General features: G+C 40.2%; 1 protein-coding gene across 3 annotated transcripts in view; it reads left to right on the forward strand.

The window, feature by feature from the left end:
- LOC141333814 (solute carrier organic anion transporter family member 1C1-like) overlaps positions 1-12204 on the forward strand; it is a 59018-nt gene extending 46814 nt beyond the window's left edge. For all 3 annotated transcript variants that reach the window (XM_073838959.1, XM_073838958.1, XM_073838961.1), the window contains 6 exons: positions 6647-6842; positions 7120-7285; positions 9779-9963; positions 10524-10588; positions 10672-10789; positions 11418-12204. In XM_073838959.1, the coding sequence (XP_073695060.1) occupies positions 6647-6842; positions 7120-7285; positions 9779-9963; positions 10524-10588; positions 10672-10789; positions 11418-11637 (950 nt within the window). In that variant the 3' untranslated portion in view covers positions 11638-12204. The remainder of the gene's footprint in view (positions 1-6646; positions 6843-7119; positions 7286-9778; positions 9964-10523; positions 10589-10671; positions 10790-11417) is intronic.
- Positions 12205-12979: the final 775 nt, after the last annotated feature.

Raw genomic sequence — 12979 nt, forward strand, 5'->3', positions numbered from 1 at the left:
ATCAATAAAGTTTAGAATATGGATGTCTGTTTCCTTTAATGGGGCAATGGTACCCTCTGCTACTTTGGAAAGGATATGGGAAGAAAGGGACAGCCCAAAGAGAAGGACTTTGTACTGGTACACCTGACCTTCAAAAGCAAAAGTAAGAAACATCTGTGTCGAGGCAAGATTGAGAAGTACACATCCTTCTGGTCATTTTCTCCAAACCAATCTTGGGACCATACGCATGTAAGAATGTGTGTTCGCATCAGAATTTTGAATGAGAGCTTGTGCGGGGCCCACTTCAATACTCACAGATCCAAGATCAGTCAATTCTTGGGTACAATAAAGTACGGGCTGTAAAACCGAACTTCATCTCAGGTGGAGAGACAGGTTCTTTTGTGTTTTTTTGCCAGGAGAACTGCAATCTCTGCAGAGGACAGACTGGGAAGTGCTAGCCAGGCTCCTGGACTCTGTACAAGCGACACCAAAGGGACAACCGATACACTCATGGAGGGGCAGCGAGGGGGTGCACTGATGACCGGAGTAAAGGGGGTGGGTGTGGAGCAGAATTTACCTGGCTCCCAGGATCTCACGAGGGACCGGCCAGATGTGTATAAGGAAACAGCACGTCCTTGAGGTACGAGCTCTTGGCCTGTGGTGTATGAGTCTGAGGAAGCATCTATTGCTGTATTACCCAGAGACTGAGGAAACTGCTCTTTCATTAATAATTTGGATACCGCTGGCTGATGATCCAGTGGCAAAAGAGAAAAGCAACAAAGACCTTGCTGTCGCCACCTCCTTTTAAAAAACAATCCCTTCCATCTCTGGATTGGCTGCATCCCCTGCCTGTTGAAGGCTTAATGTTGTGTAATGTCATGCCACTTTGGAGAGGATGTAGATGCCGTGGGGTTGTGGGGCGCCTTTGCTGATGAGGAGATTGGGGGCCTGGGAAAGCATGGCCTTCATCTTAGAGTCAGACTCTGAGGACTCTGGCCCCTTTTCTGACCCCTGCAAGATGGCCCGACAGCTTATTTTGGAAATCCTTTCAGCATGCTTATGGCCCAGACATGAGAGACAGTGATTGTGACTGTAAGAGAGGGTCAGTAAACTACTGCATCCAGAAATGTATGGATGAAGCTACATCTTTAAAGTGACATTTTTGTCCATGTTGCTCTCATAGGGAAATGGTACAGGTTACGTATGTAGTTCCCCTAGGGAATGAGGCTGCGTCTGAACAGCATCAGCGAGACCATGCTCTGAAACGTGTGTAACAATAAATAGAGAAACGCGATGTCACGGGCAGATGACGTAGGGACCAGGAAGCCATATAAGCACGTAGGCCGTGTGCAGCCGGCAGCTTATGCTCCAGAGAAGCTAGCGTGATGCAGGGGCACCGGAAGTATGCCTGGAGACGTAGCCTCATTCCCTAGGGAATGGAGAGGACTTGTACGCCAGAGAGATAGCCTCGAGTTAGTTCAGATAGCGGGAAGACCATTTTTAGCAAGACCAAAGCACAGGAACAATTGGTCCGATCTCCTCCACGGAGAAGATATGTGCACTGTGCTTGCATTGGACACACACAATTTAGCTTCTGCTGGTCTGGCTCCCGAAAGGGAGGAGGACAGAAAGCCTCAAGCACGACAGGCCGTGGAGCTGCAGTGGGGACTTTAGGGCTGTAACACACTCAAGGGTACAGAAAGGCTTTGGCCATGCCAGGCGCACATTCTAAATATCACGGGGCCACAGAAAGGGCCTGCAAGACACCCACTCTTTTTTATGAGGTTAGGACCAAGAGGAAAACAGTCTTCAGTGTTAACACTCTGAGAGAAGTCTCTTCGATGGGTTCGAAGGAAGGAGAAGACATAGCCTCCAAAACCACGGGCAGGTCCCACGTGGGGACTCGGGTACGTGCCACAGGCCTTAACCCTCAGAGAACACCTTACGTGACATTGCGTTGTCTCCACCGTCGCAAAAAGATCCACTTGGGCTCGAACCAAACTTGGTCCAAATGAGCTCCACCACCTCGGGATGGAGTCTCCATTCCCCGGGCCTCGGCCCCTGTCTCGACAGGATGTCTGCTCTTACATTGAGATACCCAGGGATGTGAACTGCCCTCAGTGAACAGAACTTCCCCTGGGCCCACACAAGGATCTGGTGCACCAGCCTGCAAAAGGGGGCGTGAATGCAGACCTCCCTGGTGGTTGATGTAAGAGACCACTGCTGTGCTGTCGGTGCACACCAGCACATGGCAATCACTTAGGTCCGGGAGAAAGTAAGGCAAGGCAAGGCAAGTTTATTTATATAGCACATTTCATACACAATGGTAATTCAAAGTGCTGTACATAAAAAGGAATTAAAATCACAATAGCATAAAAATCATAAAAATTTAAAATAATAATCACAACAATAAAAACAAAATTAAGAACCACACAAACAGATTTAAGAACAGAGAATTTAAGAACATTTAAGATGATTTGAAAAATTGATTTGAAAATTAATTTGCACAGTAAAATGATTATACATAATATAATGCAGTCTGTTCGGACGTAGCACAAATAATAATAATAATAATTTGTTACATTTATATAGCGCTTTTCTAGACACTCAAAGCGCTTTACAGTGTCAGGGGTATCTCCTCATCCACCACCAGTGTGCAGCATCCACCTGGATGATGCGACGGCAGCCATAGTGCGCCAGAACGCCCACCACACACCAGCTTACTGGTGGAGAGGAGACAGAGTGATGAAGCCAATCGGAATATGGGGATGATTCGGAGGCCATGATGGTCAGAGGCCAATGGGCAAATTTGGCCAGGATGCCGAGGTCACACCTCTACTCTTTTCGAAAGACATCCTGGGATTTTTAATGACCACAGAGAGTCAGGACCTCGGTTTAACGTCTCATCCGAAGGACTGCGGGCGGCATAATAGCTAAAAGCGGATTCCCCTTGTTTTGTGTAAGTACCTCAGAGCCTGGTCTACAGCCAGCATCTCTAGGTGAATGATGTACCAAGTTAGATGGCAAACGCTCCACAGACAGTGGGCTGAGTGGCCATGCATGACCGCTCCCCAACCTGTGAGGGATGCATCTGTTGCTAGCGTGACACGGTGGTTCTCTGAACTGGAGATAAAAACACTTTTCTTGGCGTTTAGCTGTAACCCCAACTCTTTCATGTGATGCTGTACTGCCAACTGCTCTGATTGAGCTAAAATCAGCCAATCATCTATGTAGATGAGAATGCATATGCCACGCAGCCTCAGCGGCATTGGAGCGGCGTCTACGCAATTGGTGAAAGTGCGAGGTGAGAGAGCCAGACCGGAAGGAAGAACCTGATATTGGTACGCTTTGCCCCCAAAAGCGAACCTCAAGAGCCTCCTGTGCTGAGGCAGGTTGGAGATATGGAAGTGTGCATCTTTTAGATCTATAGTGACAAACCAGTCCTCGGACCTGCCCTGTAGTACGACCTGTTTTATGGTCAACATTTTGAATGCTAGGCGCCGGACAGCGCAGTTCAGTACACAAAGATCTAAAATTGGACGCAACCCTCTATCCTTTTATGGAACTATGAATTACCAGCTGTAGAACCCGGACTCTGCTTCATGAGGAGGGACCACCTCGATGGCCTCCCACACTACACCTAGACAAGTGGTCCTCCATACCGGAGAAAGCACTCTTTCCTAGGTGTTTAGTCTTAACCCAAACTTTCCATGCAGACAAAAACAACATCTCGATGCCAAATTGCCAACTGCTCAGAAAGAGCCAATTTTGACCAAATGTCAAAATAATTCAGTATGTGGATGCCCTGGAATCACAGTGGAGCCAGAGCAGCATCCACACACTTGGAGGAAAGTGCAGGGTGAGAGTGCAATCAATGTCCAAAAGCAGATGCTGCTCTGCCCAGCAGTCTGTATATAGTTCCTCAGAATTAAAACTATAGGAGCAGAGCTAAACATTCAACTTCACACGTTTAGGTGTAAGTGATTGGTGACATTTATAAATGAACACATTTATGAATGAACACAGCCCGTCCCCTCAAGAGTGGTTGTGAGTTCTCAGCTCCAGAACAAACTACACATAAATCGTGTGAATCTCCGCCTCCTATTTTTAGAGTAGCGAGAGCAGGGAGAAATGAGCAATCAAGTACATAGTGTAGTGAATTTTGGTTTAGCTCAAAGAATTTAAGATGATCAATATATGTGTGTACATGCATGAGACTGTTTCTCTCATCACATGTGCACTGCAAATCTCCACCAGGTCTTTTTGACCAATGAATAGGATGAAATGAGTTATTTAAAACATACATTTCAGTCAGGGAAAGTAGTTTAACTCACAGGAAATTGTGTATAATAATCGTCATTAAATATACGCAATCTCCAGTTTCTGATCAGTAACAGTAATGATGATATCGACTTGTTTCTTTGTCCAGCAAATTCTTCAGTGATACCCATTACTCTTACGTTGGCTCGTCGTCACGGCAACGTGTTTTACTAATCAGAAGGGAGTTAAAACAATTGAACAAAATAGGGCTTAAGGTAGCAATATGAGATCGAAACAGTTTAAGTGACTTTGGCAATGTAAGCATTCAGCACAGAGAATCATTATATGTGAATATATGGTTGTTTATTAAACTATTCTACTTACAAACGATCGCACATAGACAAACATACATAAAACACAAATAGACAGAGAACGCGTGAGAGAGAGAGTAAGAGAGAGAGAGAGGGAGAGAGTAAGAGAGAGAGACAGAAAGTGAATTTGCAAGGGACAGGAATGAAACGGTTCTGAACAACCTGAAATCGTTTTTCATAAAAAGCCTTAAACGCAGCTATCTACGTTAGAAAGGACAGATACTTGCAAGCTCTTGTTGTTGTGCATTGGTTTCGTATGTGTTCAGTTCAGAAAGTCCTTTTCAATTCCTTGAGGGTTCCTTGGTCTGCCTGGCCTTGAAGAAGGTTTTTAGGCCGCATGGCTTTGATTGCAGGCCTCATCTCCAATGCTAGGGACAGGAATGAAACGGTTCTGAACAACCTGAATTGCTTGCTTTTATTTTGCTTTGAGACATATTCTCTCAAAAGAAAGCCATGCAAACTGGCACAAAAAAAAAAAAAAACAAAAAAAAAAAACAGGGAATACAAGACACACACAGAGCGCTAGCTGAAAGACAGAAGCTGCCGGCTGCACGCGCCCCACGTGCTTATATAGCTTCCTGGTCCCTACGTCATCTGCCCGTGACATTGTGTTGTTTTGCCACAAAACTTCCAAAAGTTCAATAATACCTATAAAGCAAGGAGTTATTAAGATGCCACAAACATTAACATTTAGGGAATAATAAATGCTGCTCATAGACACAAAACATGATCTATGTATCTTCTCGGTTGACTGAGTGATTCTAAATGTGAGAGTCTTAGCATGCACAATAATTCACCTATTGCGGATTAATGTTTGAGGCCGACATACATAACAGAAACAACAATATAAGAAAAGGTAACACATTGATATGTGTACATTTCTATATAACTGTATGTGGGACTGTATGTCTGAATAAGGAAAGTGTATCTGCATTTCTGTAATAGTCTTATCTTGATGGTGGGGGATGAGTTGGATAGTGACCAGAGGTCTGGCTCATAGCACCTAGGTGTTAATCATGGAGATAATCGGGGGAGAAGTCAATTAAGGAATATAACTAGTTATTTCATGTCTGATGGGCTCCAGGCACTACAATAGTCTGTTCATATGCGTACAGCATCAATCTCCTCCGAGAAAGACAACTGCAGCAGCACAAACTCTCACTCGAGAGGGATTCCGTGCTGTGATTCCCACGATGGCATCCTCCACTCTGCCTCGGCAAAAACGGGACTTGAGCCACGGGAAACACCCGCGAGAGCGCCCTTCTCAAAGAGTAATAAAACGAGGACACAGGGGAACACACACTATGAATTGCTTGCTTTTATTTTGCTTTGAGACATATTCTCTCAAAAGAAAGCCGTGCAAACTGGCACAAAAAAAAAAAAAAAAAAAAAAAAAAAACAGGGAATACAAGACACACACAGAGCGCTAGCTGAAAGACAGAAGCTGCCGGCTGCACGCGCCCCATGTGCTTATATAGCTTCCTGGTCCCTACGTCATCTGCCCGTGACATTGCGTTTCTCTATTGATTGTTACACACGTGTTTCAGAGCATGGTCTCGCTGATGGCGTTCCCAAAGCATTTTCGGATGCAGCCGACTCCCACTGGGGAACTTCTATTTTGTGCCAAAGCACATGGGGGGAATCACAGCCCTTAACCGTGCTCCAACCAGTGAAACTTTGGTGAATGTACCGTAAATAGTGATCCTTTCCAGCGAAAGAGAGTTTCTGGGTCTGCGAGGCAAATTGTAAGAACAGTTGTGCTATCACAGCTGCAACCTTTCAGCTCTGAAGCAAAAATCTGAACGAGTGGAAACACCTTTTCTTTTACGACTCAAAGGTGATTGGTGTTCCCAAGGGAATCCCCATTTGTCAGTGTGTCGATGTAATGTTGAATATAATAATGTAATGTTGAATTTAAGTGTACTTAAAAATGTGTTGTGTTGTAACTTTTTACTTGAAAAAACAAATTTAAATATCTAATAAAATAATTTATTGAAATAAACCATCATGAATGTAATCATCTTTTGTCTTTCCAGGCATTATGAATTTACCAGCTGTGGCTTTGGGAATTGCCACTGGTGGGTTTATAATGAAGAAGTTCAAACTGAATGTTGTTGGAGCAACCAAAGTCTGTATTGGATCGTCTATGCTGGCTTTCTGTTCAATGCTAGTTCAGTATTTCCTGCAGTGTGACAACTCACAAGTGGCTGGACTTACAGTGTCATATCAAGGGTAAACAGGGTTATTTTCACTTTTTTTCCTGGCAGCTTTGAGTTGTCAATAGAATAATGGAATTAATGCACTGCATCTTTAAACTTTGTTCTTAATTACTCCAAATCATTTAAATGATATTCCTCTGTCCAAACCAAACATTTTCATAGGATTCGAAAAACAAATGTTTTGTTAAGTAACCCACAAGTCTCCCACATATTTCTGTAAGCCAAGGAACATAAGCTAAATTTTAATTTATAATTTTACGTGGTTTAATTATTCATTGTATTTCTAACAGGGCTCCACATGTGTCTTACCAGCCGAATACACTCATTTCTTCATGTAACATGGGTTGCTCCTGCTCTCTCAAACATTGGGATCCCATATGTGCCAGCAATGGTTTGACCTATTCTTCCCCCTGCCTTGCTGGTTGCCAAACCTCCACTGGGGATGGCAAGAATATGGTAAGCAACCAAAGTTTTCCAAACATATAAATGCCTATTGCTGAATCAGTTTTGCCAACAGACCTCTATGCTTTTATAGTGTGTTTTTTTTTTTCTGTTATAGTGATATATAACATCTATCTGTGTCAACAGAGACACATTTGAGTAGACAAAACATAAGGAACCATTGTGAAACTGTAATAATTTAATATATACAGTGGTGTGAAATCAAACAAATTTAACTATTAATCAAAATTAACACAAGTTAACACAACATGCAGTTTTTGAATGAATTTTTTTATTATGAAGGAAAAATAAAATCCAAACCAACATGACCCTGTGTGAAAAAAATGTTTGCCCCTAAACTTAATAACTGGTTGGGCCACCCTTAGCAGCAACAACTACGATTAGGTATTTGCGATAACTTGCAATGAATCTGTTACAGCTTTGTGCAAGAATTTTGTCCCACTAATCTTGGCAGAATTGTAATTCAGCCACATTGGAGGGTTTTCGAGCATGAACCGCCTTTTTAAGTTCATGCCACAGCATCTCAATAGGATTCAGGTCAGGACTTTTGACGAGGCCACTCCAAAGTCTTCATTTCGTTTTTCTTCAGCCATTCAGAGGTGGATTTGCTGGTGTGTTTTGGATTATTGTCCTGCTGCAGAACCCAAGTTCGCTTCAGCTTGAAGTCACAAACAGATGACCGGACATTGTCCTTCAGGAATTTTTGGTAGACAGTAGAATTCATGGTTTCATTTATCACAGCAAGTCTTCCAGGTCCAGAAGCAGCTAAACAGCCCCAGACCATCACACTACCACCACCATATTTTACTGTTGGTATGATGTTCTTCTTCGGAAATGCTGTGTTACTTTTACGCCAGATGTAATGGGACACACACCTTCCAAAAGACCTTTTGTCTTGTTAGTCCACAGAGAATTTTCCCAAAAGTCTTGGGGATCATCAAGATGTTTTCAGGTAAAACTGAGACGAGCCTTTCTGTTCTTTTTGCTCAGCAACTCTTTTCGTCTTGGAACTCTGCTATGCAGGCCATTTTTGCCCAGTCTCTTTCTTATGGTTGAGTCATGAACACTGACCTTAACTGAGGCAAGAGAGGCCTACAGTTCTTTAGATGTTGTTGTGGGGTCTTTTGTGATCTCTTGGATGAGACTTCACTGCGCTCTTGGGGTAATTTTGGTCAGCCGGCCACTCCTGGGAAGGTTCGCCACTGTTCCATGTTTTCGCCATTTGTGGATAATGGCTCTCACTGTGGTTCGCTGGAGTCCCAAATCTTTAGAAATGGCTTTATAACCTTTTCCAGGCTGATAGATCTCAATTACTTTCTCATTTGTTCCTGAATTTCTTTGAATCTCAACATGATGTGTATCTTTTGAGGATCTACTTCACTTTGTCAGGCAGGTCCTTTAAATGATTTCTTGATTGCAAACAGGTGTGGCAGTAATCAGGCCTGGGTGTGGCTAGAGAACCTGTGATAAACCACAGGGTTTAGATTTTGTTTTCCCTTCATAAAAAAAACCTTCATTTAAAAAACGGCATGTTGTGTTTACTTGTGTTATCTTTGATTATTATTTCAATTTGTTTGATGATCTGAAACAATAAAGTGTGATAAAAAAAAAAATCAGGAAGGGGGCCAACACTTTTTCACACCACTGTATATTTCTTCGTTAAAATTATTTTAGCGATCAAGATTTGATTAGATTGTAGATCATGTTCTTAGAAATTATTGCATTTTGATTTTTTGAGTTAATATTTGTTTCATCAGCAGAAAAGTCAACTTAGAGGGAAAGAAAATGACTACATTTAGATTTTTTTTTTCTTCAAAGAACATGTTCTAACTTCTGTATCAAGAATACTAGTACTAGTAATACTAGTACTAGAAGAATATCCCTTCTATTCTATTCTGTTCTATTCTATTCTATTCTATTCTATTCTATTCTATTCTATTCTGTATTTTGGGTTATATTCTATATTATTTATAGACATATATTGATATACTCCATACTATAATTCCTAAAAAAAGGGTCCAAAAATCTGAGACCATATTTTTGTACTGAAAAATATATTGGATTTTCAAACTGTTTCAATAATTACTACTGTATGTCTCCATTTTGACAGCAGCTTTCAAACTGCCATGGACATTTTTATACAAACCCGATAATCCTTGTAATGCCTGCATAATTTGAGAATTTTCCAAAGACCTTGTTGTGCACTTCAATGAAATCTGACCTTTTGCACACAAAAAAACGTGAATATGGTGTGCTTACATTTGATTAGTAACATAGGACCAGTGTTAAAAATTGATTTAACCCAAATTTCTTCATTGTCCTTCCTTTTCATGTCCAAAAACCCTAAAACTTTGTTAATTGCTAGGTTTAAATGGAAAAACAACAACAACAACAACAACAAAAAACATGTACTGTAGTCTGAGACATTTAAACGTTATTGCATCTGTTGTTATTGTAGTAGTTGACATATTCTGGCTCTTTTCAAAGATATTCCACAACTGCACCTGTATTGGAGAGTCACCTTTCCCATATGCAAATATGTCAGCAGTGCTGGGCCAGTGCCCTCGTAAGAGTGATTGTAACTACATGTTTAAGTTCTACATGGCAGTGACAGTCATTGGTGCCTTTACCTCGGCTTGTGGGGCCACACCAGGTTACATTATTCTGCTCAGGTAATTAATCTCCCCAAAAGTGCAACAACAGATACCTTTAAAAGACTTGATTGTCTGTGTTATACAGTATATGCACTCTTAAAAATGAAGGTGCTTCACAATGCCATAGAAGAACCTTTTTGTCTAAATGGTTCCATAAAGAACCTTTAACATCTGAAGAACCTTTTTTGTTTTACAAAAGGTTCTTTGTGGTGAAAGGTTTTTCAGATTATAAAAAGGTAAGGAAGACATGGTTCTTAAAAAAACTTTTGACTGAATCATTTGTGTGTGTGTGTGTGTGTGTGTGTGTGTGTGTGTGTGTGTGTGTGTGTGTGTGTGTGTAACCAAAAATGTTTCTTCTAAGGCATTGCTTCGAAGGACCTTTTAAAGAACCTTTATTTTTAAGAATGTTGGTCATTCTTTATGCATTTTCATCCTTAGGACAAAAAAAATATGTTTCTTTATTTGTATAGATTGGTGTATATACTGGCTGAAGTAGAGTTCTGTATTGTGGTATCTTTTTTTTTAGAACTGAAAATAAAAATCCTTAAGCTCTGTCCTCATGACTGCTTTTTTCTTAGATCCATAAATCCAGAACTGAAGTCTCTGGCTATTGGTATTTATACTTTGATTGTTCGGACTCTGGGTAAGATTTCTTTCATTCTCAACACAAAATTATTAAACAATAAAGAAAAAGTATCTTTAGCTGATCTGAGAATTTTTTTCTAGGTGGCATTCCCCCTCCTATTTACTTTGGAGCCTTGATTGACAAGACCTGTCTGAAATGGGGCACAAAACAATGTGGAGGGAGAGGAGCGTGTCGTATCTATGAATCTGGTGCCTTCAGGTTAGTTATCTTACACTGACACTTACAGAAATGTAAAATTTTCATGCACACGTTTTCAAAATACTGCCACTGGTTATGCATTGGCTAGATGGTCCAATGTTTATGTATTTTAAAACTGGAAAAATTCAATTTCCTTTAATTTAAACACTTAACCATAAACACCTTCTGAAAACATTCACATTCATTATAACTTGTCATGAATGTGAACTGTTTGCAGCTAGCAGTTACAATACAATTAATACATAGCTTTCTATTCTTTTGTCAGTGTTTGAAGAAAAATGTAGGACTGGTAAATGATGGCAAAGGCTATCTGAAGTCTTGTCAGATGGAATTTAGTTAAATCTTTTTAAGGGTTAAATTACTGAAGTTGTATGATACCTTGTTGTTTTTGTTATTGTTGCGAAACTGTTTTGTTAATGAATGACCAGAATAATCCTCAGAATAATTTAATGGTCTCTTGTTCAAGCACACTAGCACTACCATCTGAAACTCTGCAACATTTAAAACCCTTTGTTCTAGAAAAAATTTAGTTAAAGCCATGTTGACAGTTTGTAGTCATACAGTCTACAAAACTACATCCAAAACGTTCACAGATACACAGATTCTGTCTTTCTTTTTTGCCCTACAGAAATACTTTCTTGGGTCTTATTTATGGGCTGTATAGCTTATCCTATGTGTTGTGGGGAGTCCTGTACATTAAGCTCTCTCGTCATGAAAAGAAGCTTGCACTAAAGAACCAGTTAAAGGCTCCAGAACAGGATGGCAGTGGTGTTTCTACTAGCAATGGGAATGTATCTTCAGCTATCGTAAAATGCAGCGAAAACCCAGACCAGGAGACCACTATCTGAAGTTAAGCTTCTAGTACTTTTCATCAAAAAGTGTTAGAGGATTTAAAGTGTTAAATGTAAAGTTTTGGTCATGAAATTGTGTTCATTTGTACATTTACTGATTAGATGCTGTTATTTTCTTGTTCTACTACATATATTTGTATTATTTACACATTTAAAGAACAACATTCAAGTAGTATCAGAACTAGAAAGTAATAAAGAAAACATGCCTAGGTATGGATAATATGGTTCATCACACTGTATTGTTACATAGAATTACTGTTATTGTGCCAGGACATTGTAAACTCTTGGTTTCATATGAGTTTCTTGTCATGTCATAATGATATACATTGAGGTCACATATATCGTCACACTTTGTCATTTTTTATATGTATATGTGGTTTTGTACAACCTTGTGAATTCATGGATAAAACTGTATGCAAGTGAGAGTAATGGACAGTATGTAATGTACATGGAACATTGGAGTGTTTGGCAACATTACTTATGAACTGTGATTATGTACTTTATAATACCTAAAAACCATTGTGAAATAAAAAATAAAGCAAAAGATTATTAAATAAAAACCCTGATGTTTATTGCTCATATTTCATTATCTTTTATGCACAAAGCACAACACTGAATATATTAGTATGGAGTTATGTATGGAGTTTATTTTGACTTGATCATCGACCTTGTAACATTCAACCCCAAACATTTAGAATGTGATAGCATAAAACATATTTTGTTAAATAAATAGTTTGCTTATGCAGGAACTCTCTTGACACTATTGACAGCTTTTGGGTTTACTATGTAAAACTATTAATCATATAACAGTTTAGAAATAATTTACAGTTTAAATTGTTGGCATAATAGTTCAGAAATAATAATAAAAAAAATAAAATAAAAAAAAATAAAAACAAACATTTATTTTATTATATCCTAAGCATACATGTAACTAGCACTGTCTGGTTTCAAATGACCAGTCTCAAGGGACACCACGTCCTCATCTGTTTGGACAACATGATGGTGGTAGTCTTTATAAATCACCCAGGCGGTGTTAGGTCATGCTCCCTTAACAGGATGGCGAGACACCTCCTCCTATTGACACAGTGCAACCTGTGCTCACTGAGGACAGTCCATGTTCCTGGCAGATTGAGCAGACATGCTGTCCCAGGACAATGTGATTTCAGGAGAATAGAGAGTACAGCCCCAAGTGTTTCAAATGATTTAGTCTTTCTTCAGGAGGGCAGAAGTGGACCTCAGAAGGCAACTTTTACTGCCCAAGCTATTTCTCAAATAAGTGGGATACTTTGTCCCCTGTCCCCTAAACAGGAGTCAAGAGCTAGAGCCCCATCTACAAGAA

This window comes from Garra rufa, chromosome 4 (genome assembly GCF_049309525.1).
Source record: "Garra rufa chromosome 4, GarRuf1.0, whole genome shotgun sequence".
In the NCBI taxonomy this organism is placed as follows: Eukaryota; Metazoa; Chordata; class Actinopteri; order Cypriniformes; family Cyprinidae; genus Garra; species Garra rufa.